Source organism: Pyrgilauda ruficollis, unplaced genomic scaffold, assembly GCF_017590135.1.
Source record: "Pyrgilauda ruficollis isolate IOZ18807 unplaced genomic scaffold, ASM1759013v1 scaffold3, whole genome shotgun sequence".
Taxonomy (NCBI): domain Eukaryota; kingdom Metazoa; phylum Chordata; class Aves; order Passeriformes; family Passeridae; genus Pyrgilauda; species Pyrgilauda ruficollis.
This window is the reverse complement of record NW_024524377.1, coordinates 26,424,853-26,443,104: the sequence shown is the minus strand read 5'-3', so window position 1 is coordinate 26,443,104 and position 18,252 is coordinate 26,424,853. Positions and strand designations below refer to the sequence as shown.

The 18,252-nt window shown below is 37.6% G+C and overlaps 1 protein-coding gene across 1 annotated transcript; it reads left to right on the top strand.

The window, feature by feature from the left end:
* The first annotated feature begins 222 nt into the window (after window positions 1-222).
* Window positions 223-3,507, top strand: LOC121356434 (baculoviral IAP repeat-containing protein 5.1-like). The gene is made up of 4 exons (XM_041472809.1): window positions 223-401; window positions 1,034-1,143; window positions 1,494-1,608; window positions 2,687-3,507. Exons 1-4 carry the CDS (start codon window positions 264-266, stop codon window positions 2,888-2,890), a joined length of 567 nt encoding a protein of 188 aa, XP_041328743.1. The 5' UTR covers window positions 223-263; the 3' UTR covers window positions 2,891-3,507.
* Window positions 3,508-18,252: the final 14,745 nt, after the last annotated feature.

Below are 18,252 nucleotides of genomic sequence, written 5' to 3'. Positions count from 1 at the left end.
CAATTGTAAAATCTGCAATTACCATAGGTGCTTTCAGTTAAAAAATATATAATGTGACCAAGGACACAGACTGTGACACAAAGGGAAGAAATTCCAGCAGCTTCATTTCCCTTGGTTGTCCTGCCCATAAACTCACCTGTGTAGGAAGGGACTAAGGCTCTGTGAGGCCTTCCCCTGCCCTCCAGGTGTCACCAATTAGCAAAGGCCTTAAAAGTGGGAGCAGGAGGGGAGGCTCTGCCTTTCACTGACTGCAGGCTTCCTAGATGGAGACTCTGCTGCAAGAGCTCAGCTCAGCTTCCAAGCTCTTAACTGACTTTAAGGAGATGTATGAATATGAGACCCGTTTAAAAACCTTCACCAAGTGGCCCTTCCAGGAAAACTGCAAGTGCACTCCAGAGAATGTAAGTCTGAAAATGGTTGGTTTGCCGTTGCCTTAATTTATATATGCTGTGCCTGAATGTGAAGTCATTATTAAGTGTATTCAGGTTCAAGAGGAGTCCACTAAGCCTGAAGATGAGTTAAATACTCAGCTTTCCTCTGTTCCCTGCTCAGAAATACTGTAGTGGAATTTTCTGGTTTTTCTGTGTTCAGTCCACAGTCTGCCTACAGATTTTAATATTTACTGTTCTTGTTCCCTTTTTATTTTTTTCCTGTTCCTGTCATTTAAAAATTAATTTATTGTGTTACATAAGTCTTTCTAATTGCAAATTTCTATTCATGAGAAAGCAGCCTACATTAAACAAGTACAGATCCAGCAGGAAGGATATAGTGGAATGATCGCTACTTCAAATTCAGAAATGGGAATTATTTAAATAAAAAATCCACCTGACTTCTCCTTTGGCACACACATGACACTGCCAGCCTGAATCTCAGATGAGTCATACTGCTAGAGTTGCCTGAGGTGTTTGGTTACTGAAACAAACTTAAATTTTGGTGTCCTGACTAGATATGATTCTAAAGTGCCAGGAAATATGAGTAAATATGAGTAGTGTGTGTGGGATAATGCTCTAAACTTGTAAACTGTCCCCTGCAGATGGCAAAGGCTGGCTTCATCCACTGTCCAACTGCAAATGAACCAGATGTGGCAAAATGTTTCTTTTGCTTGTTGGAACTGGTGGGCTGGGAACCAAATGATGACCCATGGTAAGCAAAGATGTACCAATGCTCTTGAGAAGTATCTCTCCAAATTTCTGTAGTAATCTTTGTAGTAATGTAGTAAAATTAACTCATTTTACAATGAGTTAATGTCCCTGTCGATTTCCACTATGACAGTGCACAAAACTGGAAGCTTATCTTGCCCAGTAACGGTGAAATTGTTCAACTAGCTTTTATCTGAGATCCACTAAAATCTATTTCATCTTTTCTGTATGATATTATTTCTGCTGACAGACAGCACAAGTACTGAAGAGACCTGTCTGTACAGATCTCTTCCTCTCCTGAAATGAAACTTCTGTGGGTTTAACATCTGTTCTTATTCTGGGTTGATATTGCAGGGAGGAACACAGAAAACGTCACACCTGTGACTTTTTATCACTTCCCAAGCACTTTGATGAGCTGACAATGGAGGAGTACTACATGCTGGAGATGACACGGCTGAGGACCTTCATTGTAAGTGTTAGCCACTGTCATCTGAAATTCAAAGCTAGAATATAAACAACTTCTCTTGCTAAGATTTCCAAGCATCAGCCAGGAATGATTGTCTAAAGCTCAAACATGACTTATTCTGAAGTAATGATTTATGTGTATTATTGGCTAAGAAATTTGCACCTAAGCACTTCTCAGTGTAATTTATTGTCTGGTTTTTGAATGCAAATCTGTTTCCTTTAGAAGTGTTTTTCCAACTCATTACAGCAGAGAAAAAATATATAGGGTGCAATAATCAATGCACAAAACTCAACAATGAGCAGCTCTATCATTCACAGGAGGGATGAACAACATATGTGAAAAGACAAAATCTGACCAGATCATTGCTTCACTTGTCCAGTTTTACATATAAATCTGCCTAATTAAACTTTAAAGCTCATTTCAAATATTTTACTCCTCCTCACTTCTGGGGAGTTTGATGCCATAGTGTTGACATGTAAGAAAGCACACAACTGAGCAGCTCAGTTGATCAAGATCAGCTGATCTGTGAGCCCTAATCCTACGGACAGTAAGAATCAAGTGAACCAAGCTCCCTGATGAGGAACAGTAAAAAGTTCTGCTTATTACTTGTTGGTGGGTTTACACAGATAAGATTCTGCCTTGCTAATAATGTTTTGTATTAAATATATACCTGGTGACTCTCAAGGTTAAGCATTTAAGGTCGCTGTGCAACAGATTAAAGTACAAAAAATAGGATCATGTGGCACAGTGATATCTTAAAGTGGACTAAGAGTGGTGTTACCTATCTTAAACTGTGAATGATTTAGAGCAATGTTTCAAGATATAAGAGGGTCATAATATGACGGTATTTCTAAGTAAAGCATATAAAAAATGAGAAGCAGCAGCCCCAGGTGAGGGCACTTAGCCCCAAGGATACTGTCACCAATAGCTGGGAGGGCTGTGCACTGGGCTGACCAGGGTATGACTGCTATCATGAAACACTGATACCCGAATGCAGCCTGAGGAGAGAGGGTTGGAATGTGGCTGAATGACACAGTTAAGCTGCTCCGCTGAAAGGCTCAATCTCTTGCTTTGATTCAAGTGCAAAGTTGGCAGCCGCACCATAAACTCTTTTCAAGAAGAGGTCGCAGCGACGAGGCAGAGGCTGGTGAATTACTTTGGCTCCAGACCCTCGCTCCCAGCACCGCTGCCTCTCGGGGATGAGCCTTCAGCCCAGCAGCCAGCTGCCGGCCAAAAGGAGCCCAGACAAGTGAGCTGTGACTCTGGCTCTAAAAGTGACTCTTAATTTCCTCTCTTTGAGTGCGAATCCAAAGCTGAACAGGTGTGTGAGGAAGTGCATGTAGAGAACTGCTCCTGGATGGGAGGAGTGAGTACAGACAGGTATGGCCTGTCTCTCACAGTGTGCTTTCTTGGTATGGCTGGGATGGGAGCTAAGAGTAGTTCCACTACCCTGACAGTGTATGGAAAATGTCTAAGCAAATACTTCTATTCTGATTTTTAGCAAGCTGACTTTTTGTTTTGAATAAAGATTCACAACTGTGAGTACTTTCTGTGATCTGTGTTAAAACCTTATACCTAGACTCAAATCACAACAGTTCTGCTTCAAAACACTTTCCAGGGAACTAAAGGGATCTGTGTGTCTGCAACACTTGCTTAAGCACCTGCATTATCTACTCTCCTGCTTACCACTAAGCTGTCTTTCTAGATCAGATCAAATTGACACAGACAATGACATCCAGCAAAAATAGCAGGTGCACTGAATAAGGGTAGGCACAAGGTGTGTAAGACAGTCTCAAGGAAGGGCACTGGAAATTTTGGTGTGCAACTGAAACAACAAAAGCTAAAGTCCTACTATTCTGTTTTTAAAAATTTTTCATTAAAATTTCAAACTTGCTGGAGTTCTTTAAAAATCTTATTAATTTCTATTTTCCTTTATGAGAGACTGTTGTAGAATACAAGTGCATGCATACTTACAAATATTTTTTGGTTTTTAAGATGCAGACAGACCTTTCTCACTAAGGTGAAAGTTTTGTACATTACATTTTGTACATTTGTCAGGTCTCAGGCAGTGAATGAACAGCAGCTTTTGAAACTCCCCTGACTTGTCTTTCCACTCTGCAAGAAAATCCTGATGCTGGGGATCCTAGAAACATGTATTTCAACATTCTTCAAAGTATTTATGAATTCCCTATCTTGAGAGTAAATTATCCCTTAAACTGATACATCAATCCATGAAGTATTTTTTCTTAAGTTACAGAAATGAGGTTGACATGCTTAAAGCTTTTTAAAAAAACATTTAAATATACGTTACTCTAAGAAGCTTCTTGTACAGCACAGGACTACTATCTTTGGAGTAATTTTTAAGTTCTTCTCTAGAAAGTGAAGAAATTATGCGGGGTGTGGGGGTGGGAAGAGAGCATCCATTTTAGCTCCATCTTTGTTAGAGCTCTATTCTAGTGCCAGTTTTTAAGGTTACAATGATAATATGTCATCAGTAATAATCACACCACACTAGTACTAGGTAACTATGAGTTAGGCTGCAGCTGATGGCAGAAAAACATGAATAAGAAAATTAGTGTCAAGCAAAGCACGAGAGAGTTTGGTTTGCAAATGGCCTATGCCCAACCCAGCTGTTGTTGTTGTTATTGCAGCTTCCAGAGTTGGGGCAGCTATAACCCCAGTTTGCATAGTGAACTAGTTCCCCCTCAGTCTCTTTTTCCAATGTCATCACTTCTCTGTTCATTTTCCAGGTGACCATTTCCAAAAGGACTAAAGTCTTCAACTTGCTGTTTTGTTTTTTGGGGTTTTTTTGTTGTTTTTTTTTTTTTAATGCCCAAAGAAAGTCTCATTTTCATTCTTTGCCCATTTCCTGCAATCTGGTCAAGTGTTTAGATCCTTTAATGTCTCTCACTTTGTACTCTTTTATAAGCATTTCCAACCAAAAATCCATTCTTTCTCTCTCAGCATACTTTATGCTATTTCTTTAATTAAAAAGTATTTCTAAAGCCCTGATATTTACAATGAAAAAAGTACACAATTAATCTTTTTTTTTAAGAGTCTAAGAAGTCCTGGGTCATGTCACTGAATATTGGTGATAGATTTTCATCATTTAAATTAAGACAAGTGAACTGGCAAAAGTGTTATCTGGGCAAGAAAGTGGTCATGGTCAGATATGAAGAGTAAGATAGAAGGATCATTAATTATTTTTCTGAATACTGTGAGCATCTCAGACAAAATAAGGTGAAGTCCATTCAGGTGATTTGAAATGCAGTGTAAGAATTTGCAGAAACTACTTCAAATTCTTTTTTCAAGGTAGAAATAAAGATGTGGAAAATCTTTATAGCTTTTTCCCAATTACCTAGGTCACCAAGCCCTTGGCAGAGAGCTACTCATAGAGTCATTCCTGTATTTCAGGCATGGTGATCATTCTGAGACCTAATTGTAATCTATCATCATTAAAAAGTGTAAAGCTTTTGACAGAAGATCAAGAATGAGAGCAAGCTATGTCGTTTGATCTGTATTTCCTTTTCAGTCTTGTGTTTCAGTCTATTTCTGTTTTCTTCCATTCAGTTAACAACAAATTGATAATTTTAATATTATTACTGTAATAATTACTGAGTTATTATTAGCATTAAGTCCTTCCAAATTATGGCTCCTCATCAGTTAAATGCATGTACATGCAATTTATGCACAAAATCCTGACACAAAGCTAACCGTGGGACAAAATGTAAATTTTTTCAAGTCACAAAAGTAACGTGGTTTGAATGAGAAAAGAATGGTTAAAAGAATCTCAGCATAGAGCCTGTTGTAAAAAGAGTCTGACCTGTGAAGGTAGCCCAAGCCAAACAAGGGTTCACAAGGGCTATGTGAACCATTAATTCACAGAGAATTTTCTGTGGGGCTGCCTACCTCTGCCTTTGCTGGCCTCGTGGCTTTCTTCAGTTGCTGCTGGACTCTACTGGAGTGCTTCTTGCCTTTACTGGATAAAATCATCAAAAAGGGTCTACACTGAACATTCCCTGGGGATGACTGGTGTAATCTACACTGGCAGCTGGGATTCAGGTTCTGCATCATCATATTTCTGCTGACAGAAAGGTTTGGAATCAAAGGAAAGTAATTTTATTTATTACATACTCTAATTTAGGCACACAGGGATAGAGGGGATTTTTTGAGATGTAAAATAGTAAGATTTAAAGTCAAAGAGTTAGATTTATAGAACACAGACTGCCTCAAAGGTACATTCAAATGTAATCCCAAAACATTAAGCTCTGACTAAAATGATTATTAGCAATATCTTTAACAGTTCTGCTAAACTTAGACTGCCCAGGCCTTTCTCTGTCCCTAACAGATAAAAAAGCCCAATGCAGCTTTTGCATGTGAGGTGACTACTGCATTAAGTCTTGTAAATATTTTTATTAAAAAAGGTGAGCAACTAGCATCAGGAGCTCCAGACTGGAAAGGTGATGAAAGTAATTAATTAAATAAATTCCTAACTGGATGAAAGAATGTCAGAATTGCAAGGTGAAGTATTAGATGTGAGAAATGTCCACACTTGTGGTACCAGTCGCCCAGCAGTGTAAAAAAATGTTGGCAGGGGAGGCGGAATAAACAAATGCCAGAAATTCTTACCAGGTTTTAGCCAAGGAATCACTTTAAAACAGAATTGCACATTTATTTTCAAAATTCTCACCTTAACTGATTTTCCAGCAAGATAATGTATCAAAATATTATTATTCTAATATGGAAAAAAAAAGAAAGAAATGGCAATTCTCATAAAACAACTAAATATATAGATTTAACTGAGTATTATATTGTGCTAAGAAGTATCTTAGTATAGTTTTAAGTATTACTTGGAGTGAGGGCTTCAATAATACTAGCTTGGTTCAAAACAAGGAGGGAAAAAACATATTTATTTCCCTTAACTATGAGAACATTGGATATTCACTACTTTCATTTTTTAGCTAATTGTGCCCCCTCCAGGTCCTTCTGTAATTTACACTTCCATTAGTCATCAACCTTCCAGCACTGCCAAACTGAATGCACTTTTCCAGTGCTGTAATAAACTGAGGATCTCTGAGTTTGATTATATGCAAACTATTGGCTTTTTCCATGTTCTTTGTTCATTTGTTTGTTTGATAGCTCCCTAAGGAGCCATCAGCAGAGGCCATCTTCTTGCATTACCACAGGGAAAAATACAAACTTTCAAAATTGAAATGTAAGCTCTTCAAATGTTTACCTCAAAGTGCTTCTTAAGGCAATTTATTCCCTTCTGTCATTACAGCAAAAGCACATCAGTATGAAATCATAGCAGGCACATAGTGCAATTTAAGAGGAGATAGATGAATACTAAAGTTCTTTGTTTACAAAAAACAATTTTCCTCTTTGAGAGAATGTATTTAGAATAAGAGTTCTTACCTGCTAGAAAGTTTAATCACATTTAGTTTTATATTTAATTCAAAATAATATCCCTCTGAAATTTTGAACAGCTTTAATACAGTTGCATGCATAAGTGAATATTTTCAAGTAGAAATGAAGGGAATTTTTCACTAATGAAAATGGCTATTGTGGAAAAAAGCCTAAATTTAGGAGAGGAAGTTTTGGTGGAGAAATGTACCATGAATGGCGTTATGGATCACTGTACTTGGGAACGACCCATCACCAGCTGAAGGAGGATGCCTTCCTTCCCCCTTTTAGAAATGTTCAGGAAAACAGATGAAAGGGACACTGTTCATCCTACCCACAAGAGAAGGAAGCTTTCACAGGTAAAATGCATAGAGACATTCAGGAAATACATCTATAACCCACCAGCACAGCATGATATCAATAAAGTGTGAACTTTGTAAATGTACAAGGAGTTTGAGTAATTTGATAAACACAGATAAACGAAAATTGAGTAACACCACGGGTCTGGAAAAGCAATAGGGATTGGAAACCTGAATATCTGTCAGATGAGGCAGTAGCATCAGCAGGGATAGAGAGAGAATCTCGCAGCACATAACAGTGTTCAGCAGTTGGTCAAAAATGTACTGGAAGAACTGCTGAGCTCCCAAATTTCTGCGTGGCTCAGTCACTTGTCAGTGCCCAAAGAGAGACCCAAGGGAGATGGAGCCAGGTTACATTTGCCACATAAGCTGCTACCAGCAATTGCAGACTGTAAACTGAACACAGGAAACCTGCATGTTAAGCACAGTCTAGAAAAAGGAATTTAGCATTTGGGTAAAACTCAGCTAAAACCTGCATTATTTCTTTCCCTACTTCAAAGTTTCAGTCACATATTATTTTCAGCATATCTATCTCACTTCAGACTTACTATTTGAATAATTAAAGAATAGTTCTCTAATATCAGCCCAACATACACAGCTTTCATCATCTATAAAATCCTTCTTCATTGACAAGAATGCATAAGCAGTCACTGGGTATGTTTGCAAATTATCCTGGGTTTGCTCACTAATTCTGCTTTTGAAAAAAATTATTGTTACAAAAAGCTTGAGTTGCATTTTATACTGTTCCTATGGCCCTAATATCCAACCATAAACTCATAACTACAGGCATAATATGTACCACCAATTTGAGGTAGATTCTATCTCACCTTTCAAAATTAAAAGCTATCATTATTTAGTTTTAAAATGCTAATCATCTTTCCATTAGTTCAAAAAGAATTTTGATCAAAGCTGTGTAAAAGTGAAATGGAGGATGAACTGTACAAGTCTTGAATTCATTAACATTTGTCGACTGTTTAGCCTGAGTGATTGAATTATTAACACTTGTAATTACTTGAAAAAAAATTACATATACAATCAGAATGCCAGCATACATCCTCCAATTTCAACAAGTAGTTTCACTTCCAGAAGTACAATCAATGCCCTGTATCTGCAGTATTTCTAGTGCCAAAGTAAGTGCATTGAAGGAAAAGGGGAAATAGGGATAATATCCAAATTCTATCCTCAAATGACAGACTGATTTTCTTGTCTCTTAATTTTTAGCAATTTTCATTAACCTGGACCCGCTTTTCAAAATAAGTAGACATTAAGCTTTTCAGCTGAATTTAGTGGCAGGTTTTGGTGTTCAAAAACATTCAAAGTCAGGGTAATCTTGACACCAAAAGTTCTTCCAGAGAAAAATTATCAGCCGTGTCAAAATTTTTCTGTGTTCTGAATTTCTGTTTATTTCATTAAGAGTTATAGGCACAAATCACAGAATCATAGAATGGCCTGGACTGGAAAAGGACCTTAAAGATCATCGAGTTCCAACCCCCTGCCATGGGCTCAGAAAGAAAAAATTACCACTCCATAGACCATAAAGTACCAAATAAAACCACTGGTTTTAAACTAAACATTACCTAAAATAATACCCTACTAACAGTATTGCAGAGTAAAACTGTGTTGTCTAGCTATTGAGGAAGTTAATGGACTTTCTAAAAGGTAAACAGAAGCAATCATGATCAATAGTTGTAGTTATGGTTAATGCATGACCCCTACTTTTTATTATTTTATATTTCACATAAAATGTCTTTTGTATTACAAGAGATCTTGTCCTGATTTGTGTAAAACATTGTATCCTACCACTATCCAGTAAAAGCACTCGTATTTTTCCAGTAAGTACTGTCAATATTGTTTTATTGGTGCGTTATACGTAAGTCAATTAAAATCTTTAACTTTGTCATCCCTATAGCATTCTTTATCCTGCAGCATCACAAAACCAAAATACAGTCTTTGAGTCAACAAATTCTGTCTGTAACATTCCCTGCAAATTCAGCAAATGCACTGAGACTCAGCAAAGATGAAGCAAGTAATTTTAATTAAAATCTGTTTACGTCTGGCTACTGGCCATTCTAGTTAGCAATCCATAAAATGATTGTTCCAGGTATTCTCTTATCAGCAGAAATTCTCACTGTAGCATAACCATTCCCTGTGTGAGCAAGCAAGCAGAAATTGAAAAACTGTGAACAGGAATTACCTTCTAATAGGATTGAGAGGTATCACTCACCTCCCAGCAGCACCTAAGCTGTTTTAACCATTCAAAGTCACTCTCATCTTTGCCTTTTTTGCTTACCAGAGATGCAGGAACATCCTCAGCATGAGCATCAAGCTCAACAAGTGCTCCCAGAGTCACTCGATTCTGCTTAGCCAGCTGTCCTCACACCAAGGTGACAGTGTCCTCACTCTGTCTATTATTCTGCCCCAGAAAATCCTGCAAAACATTTTAAAAGTTAAGAAGTTGAACGTCTGGTCTTAGGCGTGATTATGTTTTCTTGCATTTCTTATATATTTCTTATATATTTCTTACTATATTACTTTTATTTCTTTTATTAAATGGCTCCTTCCCCCTGTGATACCAGTACAATGTCCTTCATTCACCAGCAGCTCAACAGGGGCTTGAGATGCTTTTTTTCCTTTTACAAACCCAAATATAAAACATCAATGGCATATTTCTCCAAACAAAACAGCATACACAACTTAATTCCTGCAACACAGGAAATGCCCATGTCCTTTTACTGTTTCCATTTTATTCTTTCCAATAGTACCTAAGAATATATAATTAAGAAAAACATCTGAACAATTTACCTAAAAGACCATTTAAAGTTAGATTAAAAAAGGTTTATCCTCAGCAATAATTCTTGTGTCCTGCCCCCTGAAAGATGCTTCCCCCACTGTATTTACTGAAGATCAGTTTAAAGATGTAAAACTTTACTTACAGTCTCTGTAACATATAAACTCATGAGGATAAACAAGAATTCTCTCTCCAACAGCTAATCCACCTCCAGTACACAAAAAGTTATTATTTATACCTTCCCAGCAATAGCAAACGTTAAGGAAATTGAGTAGAGCAATCAGGCACAACCTTAACACAATAGTTTTCCATTATTAAAAAAAACCAAAACAAACAAAACCAACACCTTTAAGATTTTTTCCCTCACAAGATTTCTTGTCCTTTTCTTTGCACTGTAGGGATGTTTCTCTGGGAAACTAGCATTTGGGTTTCCATTTTTGCTCTGGTTTTTGTATGACTTTGCACTGCAGTCACTGCACGCTGTCATGTCTGTGTATGGGGACCCAAGCCCAGCTCCTCTCCTTACAGCAAAGGTTATATTACTTAACAAGATCCCCATTAAATACTTCCATACTTGCTAAGGTCTTTGGCCTTTGAAAAAACTTCAAGAAGTTCCTAATTCAATAAAAAAAAAGAATCTGGGGAAAACCAGATGCTTTTTCTCTAAGTATTTATTAAGTCCCTTGAGAATTATTTCCAGAAATTCATTGCACTTCCTCAGTTTTTCCAGTATCTTGTCTGCTGTTACTGCTGTCAGCAGATGTCTGTTCTGGAAAAGAAATTATTCCAGATAAAAATATTATTGTCTTTTCAAGTGAATCACCACACAGCACTGCAGGAAGTCTTAATCTGAAAATGAATCTCTATATGACATTCTGCTTTACCCAAACCATTGTCAGGTCTACAATTAACTGTCCTTGCTCATTGCCAGAGTTCACCAGAGAAGTAGTTAGGCAGCTTGTATGAAATTATTCAGCACATGAACTATTCGTTCTGAAAATCATTTCAAAACAGGGTCAATTGATCAAAGAGCACAACCATTCTGTTGGAGCAACATCAATTTACACTGGCTATTCAACTGCATTGTGCAATTAAGCAACATGAACAATTCATACATTTTGATGGATTTTTTAGTGTACTTTTACTGCGACAACGAAGTGACACATTTTAACAAGTAATAAAGTATCAGAATTCAATGCAAAGAATAATCCTTCCTTCCATATAAAATCTATACACAAGATGTAAGTATTAATACAGCAGTTGTACACAGGCAACACTGACTTCAGTACTAACACTAACCAGTAATGTGATCTTAGAAAGGTATTTCCTGATCCTGAGACATTTCCTAACTAAATACATGTTTAAAAAATTTTGTTCTCAAAACAAAGTTCTACTTATTTTAAGAAGACAAGAAATTGTATTTTTTTTCTTTTCACAACAGCACCTGAATAAGACCTCTCAAGACACATTGTTGAACAAACACTGGGTTTCTTGTATTTCTACACTGTACAGATGACAAAATATACATTAAGATATGGAGTTCCAAATTCTTTGTAGTGCTCTCCAAATTAATTTCTCAAATTAAATTAATGCAAATTATTAGAAAAGTTACTCTATAAGGTGAAAGTTATCTCAGTTAATACAAATGCAAAAAAGGTTTTGAAAAGACCTTTAAAAGAAATACAGTTGTCTGAACATCAGGTTCTGGCATTTAATTTGCCTTATGACCCATTTATAGCCTAATCACTACAGTTTTTAATCTTGCTTGTCAAGTATGGGGTTGGGGAGGAAAGACACACTGAAATGTAGGAAATTATGCAAATTTACAATGAAGAAATCAAACCAAACAAATGCTTTTACTCAGTTCCAGTACAGGCTCGAATTTAATCCATGACTGAATTTAGTTCAGTCCAGTTAATTCAGTTCAGTTCCATGCCAGGACACTGTGAACTGATCCAAGTTGTTGCAATACAAAATTCACAGAATTCACAGAAGGACCAGGTTGGAAGGGACCTTCAAGATCATCGAGTCCAACCCAGCCCTAACACCTCAACTAAACCATGGCACTGAGTGCCACATCCAGTCTTTTTTCAAACTCATCCAGGGATGGTGACTCCACCACCTGCCCCTGCGCAGGCCATTCCAGAACTTTATCACCCTTTCTGTAAAACACTTTTTCCTAATATCCAACCTATATTTCCCTTGAAAATGTTCTATTAGGGAAAAGTTCTGGCAAGGAAATGGGGACTGATTAATATCAATGCCCTGCTCCCCTTCCCAAAACCTGGGAACACAGGTTCTGCCAAGGCATCTCCTCTCCCACCTAAACCAGCGTGCATTCCCAGACCCTGAGTGGTGCTGGGATGGCCAGAGGTGAGATGGAAACAGAGGTGACCAGAAACACCAGCCGACCCTGAGGTCCCTCAGCTGTGCCTGGTGCCTGCCCCTGAAAGGATGCAGCCAGGAACACACATCGAGGACGAAAACAAAACACACAGCTGTATCCATCATGAGCAACTCCACAGAGAGCTACAGGGACAATTTCAGCCGAATCCATGTACTGAGGGCTCGCAAGAACTGCTGACAGTGACAACAATGAGGGACATCAGAGCACAAAGATGTGCCCAAAGGATTCCCAGCAGGAGCAGCTTCCAGAGCCCATCCCAAAAGGAGACCCACCCTGTCAGGGAAGGCCCTGAGAGCGGGCAGAGCAACCTCACAAGCAGCAGCTGGGGTCACTGAGGGGACAAGGACACCTAAGGACAGAGGCTGCACTGCTGTGCAGAGCCAGGGCTGCCAAAGGTGTCCCAGAAACAAACTCCTCACAGGGAGACAAGGAAGACTGGACCCACAACTCCTTCTCAGCTTCAGTTCGGAGAATTTGACAGTAAATTCCAAGTTCAGTTTGAGCGCAGAAGCTCTGAATGTTTGATGCGCATTTGCAAGATTTAAACCATTCAGCTCTGGTTTAATGCCCTGCTCGTGTCAAACCCCTCCCATCTGGTGACAGCACCAGAGCTGTGTGCTGATCTGAGGGATCCAGATGGGGTGCAGCTCCCCACTGCAATAATCACAGCCTTCCTTTGTGCAGGAAACACATTCACCCTGTGCCTCCTGCCTCTCAAATCACACCAAACTGCAGAAACCTCAGCTATACACAGACAATCAAGATGTCAGCATGCCAGCACAGTTCATAATTTGGTTTATAAAACAGTTTTTAATGCAGAATTGTGTAACTACACATTGTCAAGAGAAAAGTGGGTTTTGTTCCCTTTCTTAGTATATTTATCAACAGCAAATGGAATAATTGCAGCTGGTAAAGCAAATCAAAGCTGTGTTGCCAGTTTTATAAATGGGATTCTTCCTACTTGTTTTTTTTTTTCTTTCACATGAGAAAAAGCTAAGGAAAAAATAATTCATGCTTCAACATAGTTTCCTATTTACAACTAAGGCATGAAATAAAAAAGAGAATGGCATCATTCCCAGTGATTCAAAACATCAGTGAAATTATTTTGTCAGTGACACTACCAGTGTCAATTGTGGGGGAAAAAAGTATCAAGAAAAGCACGTAACTCAAGTGTACAAAAACAGCCTGAGTACCCTGTTAAAAGACTATCAATAATGTAGTTTCTAAATATGACTTTTAATATATCACAGATTGCAGCCTGGGATTTTTTTTTTTTTTTTTTTTTTTTCTTTTTTTTTCTTTGCTTTTTTTTTCCTTCTGCTTTCTGCCCTGGGAAGATAGAAAAACTTCTGTACCCAAGATTTTCTTAAAATTTATGGGAAGTGGAAATTAAACCACTAAGTAATTTAAACCTCATCAACACACTTTGCTTGAATTAGATATTTATAATGAAGGAATAATGTATGATTATTCAAATTTGCAATGAAAAACTATGCCAATGAAGCAATTTCATTACCCAATGTCATATAAATGCAAAAACCCAGCCTGAACAGACTCAAATGAGCTTTATGCTTTAAGAAGCAGACAGACCGTTCGTACAGTCTGGAGAAGAGCATCCTTTTAAGCCATGAACCTCAGACCCTGCATTTGTGGAAGGACAGTGCCACCTTCTGGAAACTGATGCCTGCTCGTTCAGCCAGCATCGGCCTCACACTGCTGAACTTCTATTCCGGCACTCACACTCTCCCGCACAAACATGACTTTTCTTTTTTCTTCTTTTCCCCTGCCAGCGATAGCACGTAGCACATAAAAAAAAAAAAAAAAAAAAAAAAAAAAAAAAAAAAAAAAAAAAAAAAAAAAAAAAAAAAAAAAACAAAAAAAAACCCAACCAAACAACTTTGTAATTTAGTAGCTCTGAATATCTGAATTAGATGATTTTATCAAAATTGATCATTCAGCACACAACATTCAGAAATACCCAGCAAACTTCTCAATTTCTTGCCTATTTTTGAATCGTTTAGTAAGCCCACTTACAAATACATTAAAAATGCAATATCCTACTAGAAATCCCTTGATATTAGCAAACATCTTCAGAATGAAGGCAGGTTTTTTGAATCATTATTAGAATTATGTAACAGGATTACCAGAATCACAAGGTAGCTGGTAATTCCCTGAGGATCAGAATCTGCAGAGCATGCATGAGAGAAGTTTGGGAGAGCTGGACTTGCTCAGTTTGGTGAAATGGAAATTAAGGTAGAATTTAACTGTAGCCAGTAACAGGTACAAATCTTTGCTTGGGAGATTCAGCTTGGACAGCAAGAAAAAATTATTCCCTAGGAGCTCTGAAGCCTCCAGAGGTAGTCTGCAAATCTGTGCTCATGGAGATTTCTGAAATTTGGATACACAAAGCTGTACCTGACCAGATGGAGCGGTGCCTAAAGTTTCTGCTTTTTGAAAGAAGTCAGATTAACTGAACTCCAGAGGCCCCTCCCAACCAATGCTTCTGTGATTCTGTCTGAACCAATGATTTTTTAAAAGAACCTAAGTAAGGAAGCTAAAATGAAACAGAAATTACTGGATTACTGTTTTATCAGAAGCAATTTTTTTGGTACATACTACAAATTCACTCTATACTCTTAATACAGCAGTATGTACCTGAAAAACTGATTTAAACTCTTTTCGTCAAGTATTGAATTATACACTTTCCTTCAGGCACCTGAGCCATGATGTCAGAACTGAAAATTCCTCCAAATGAAGCCAAGTAGCCTGAGCCTTCAGCCTTTCACCCAGAATCTCCTGTTTGAACAACAGCTTTCCTTTGCATTCCCTACAGAGGGACATCAGCTCAGATGCATTAACTGGTGCTTCCAGCAAAGCATTTCCAGCAGACTGCTGAGACCTTTGGGCAATTTGCATATTCAGCAGCAGGTGCAACAGGTGGAAGCCTCAAGATTTCACCTCATATGATTTCCTGCAATAACAAATGCTACGTTATTTTCTGCAACGGGATCATTTGTAAGGCTGGTGACAGGAGTTCCTGAATGAGGTGAATCCAATGAACAGACAAATAGTACCAGTGAATAAATGCAGGACATGTTTTAGCTTGTAACATTATTTGTGGACTAATTCCCTTTAAGAGAATATGGAAGCTGGCTTCTGAAAACACCCAAGCCCAGACCACTATTTGTACTTGCTAGGATAGGTTGGGATTGCAGAAGAAAGACAGGAAAGCCACCTAAACTACTGAACCAAAACTAAGCAGGCTTTGTCCTGTATACAGGACAACAAAAAGATGTGGTTTTAATGAAAATATTTCAAGTAGTAAATAGCCCAATACTTAAGTCATATTTTATATCTGACTCAAATTCCAAGTGTGGATGTGGAACATATTTGGTTGATAGATTAAGTTCAGTATCACTGCACCCACTATGGGTACATATTAATGTAATTCAATAGTTATTCAGTCTTTCCTTTGAAAGCAAAAAGATCAAGGTCCTTTAGTCTATCATTTGTTCTAAGTATTCTCAATTTTTTTACATAATTTAAAAATTATTTACCACCATCATTTCACACTTCTTACTATCTCACCAGTATCACACAGATGTGATGACAGCAGTTCTCTCTATTCCCAATTCACTGACATAAGCAATTTGCAAAAAATATATAAAAATAAAATGCTATTTATAACCCTATAACAAATCCCTATATTCTTCTTTCCCATACAGAAACAGGAAACATTTTTTACAACTCCCATACTACTGGCCAATAGAGATGGAATTATTACCAAAATTGCTTGCTGTTAAAACAAATACTGTATATTGGTTCAATAAACTCATCTATTGTACAAATATACAACTCATTCAACATCACTGGAACCATAGCAGTAATGTTCTCAACAGCACACCCATACATGGGCTGCACCAAGTCCAGTTAAACATGTGAAAACTTATTTAACTTCTTCCCTTGTTCACTGCCACAGGTTCCAAACAACAGACCATTGTACCCAAGACACACCATTTCCTTTACACAAAGTCCCTCTCTCATCTTTTAGCTTCTGGGACCTCATCTCTGGTGACCTTGCTCCTACCAGGAGCTAGAGAAAAACGCAGTCTCCAAGAGGAAGTTTAGGAAGGTCAGTTAATTTGCTTACACCAAAATGAAGACAAGGAATGTGGAATTCTCTTTGGCAGCAGTCCAGAACTCTCCATGCTTTGTTAGGTTACTAAGAGAGCAACCATTGTGTAATTGCCTGAATCTCAAGACTGAAGCAACAGTCCTGTGTTATTGAAGCAATACCTTGCATTATCACTGTCAGTCATCAAAACACCCTGAAAACTGAAATGATGAAATTACCACGGCAAGCTTACTCTTTTTAAACAGGCAAACCCAACTATTTTATATTAACAATGAAGGAGCTCCTGTGCTATGGTAGAGTAGCAATTAGAGAATAAATACTTATTGGGATGCACATGCAGGGATGTGTACATATTCATATTTACTGAATATGTAATGAAATCTGAAAGAGCATTTCTGCAGGTCAGTGGGAGTTTTGAGTAGTAGCTAGATATTTATAGCCAAGCTTTCTAGGAAAGGCTTCTGGGTTTTCACAATATGGCTATGTTTGGGGGATTTAAGAAGTATTTCATTGAGAAAATACACAAAATCAGATGAAAATCTATGCTCAAAGATGGAAGTACAGAATTTTGAACATAATGCTTAATGTTAATTTAATTTTCTGCTTTGAGAAAAATATATAAATCTTTCATCACATCCCTGAAATTTTTCTTGTCTTCAGTTTCTTCATCTCCTTTACATAAGCCCTAACATTTTTAACCGTTGAAGAGCTAAACAATTCAGTAGCTTTATATTTTAAGTAGAAAGTTTAGACAAAATTCTCTTAGTCTTCAACCTTTCACTCTCTACTTCAGATATATTTTAACTGGTAAAACAAAGGTACTGATTTAGCTGGTAAAACAGAGGTATTGATATAATACACTGCTGTCTTAAGTACCAGAGTGTGTTAAAAATATGTAGGAACATCTCCAATGCATTAGCACTCCCACATCATTAATTAAGAGTAAAATTCAGCTTGAAGGGATTAAATAGTGTGTGGCTGACAAGGGACAGAAGCTTTATCCCTTTATAACAAGATTAATTTCCTGCTTAAGGAGGATAAACAAAAGTATTTGAAGTCTCTATGCTTTAGATTAAGCAGAAGCAATTTTTTGTTTGGTTACAATAGTTGGTGATGTTCTATTAGAGAAAACTGCCTCTTTCTCTTTTCATAATGTTGAATGAAAGGAGATCCTCTCATTGTCTGAATTTTGACAGTGTGGTCTGATATCATCTACAGATGACAAAATATGGGTTCCTGTTTCTGTATAGTCAAGAACTCCATTTAATCCCATTTAGAATCCCTTTCCATTAAAGCTTCCCCAATCAAATGTTCTTTGCTGGCTGTTTCACTGACAGGTTCAGACTTTTCTAGGAATGGTTCAAAATGCAAGTTAACGCACGACAAAACATTTAAGTCTTCAGAAAAAGACAGTGGTAAATCCACAACTTTGGACATCTTTCCCAGTGTCTTTCACAAACCAGGATTGTGAATCACCTGGATTAGAGGAACGTGGCATCTCAATTCTTCTACTTGGCATTTAACTTCCCTTGCTACTGCTAATGCCCGTGGAGAA

Excerpts from the sequence above, each read along its gene's own strand:
- LOC121356434 (XM_041472809.1), top strand. The coding sequence starts at position 264 with ATGGAGACTCTGCTGCAAGAGCTCAGCTCAGCTTCCAAGCTCTTAACT. Across the intron at positions 402-1,033 it reads GCAAGTGCACTCCAGAGAAT|ATGGCAAAGGCTGGCTTCAT; the intron begins GTAAGTCTGAAA and ends TGTCCCCTGCAG. Across the intron at positions 1,609-2,686 it reads CACGGCTGAGGACCTTCATT|TGCAAAGTTGGCAGCCGCAC; the intron begins GTAAGTGTTAGC and ends CTTTGATTCAAG.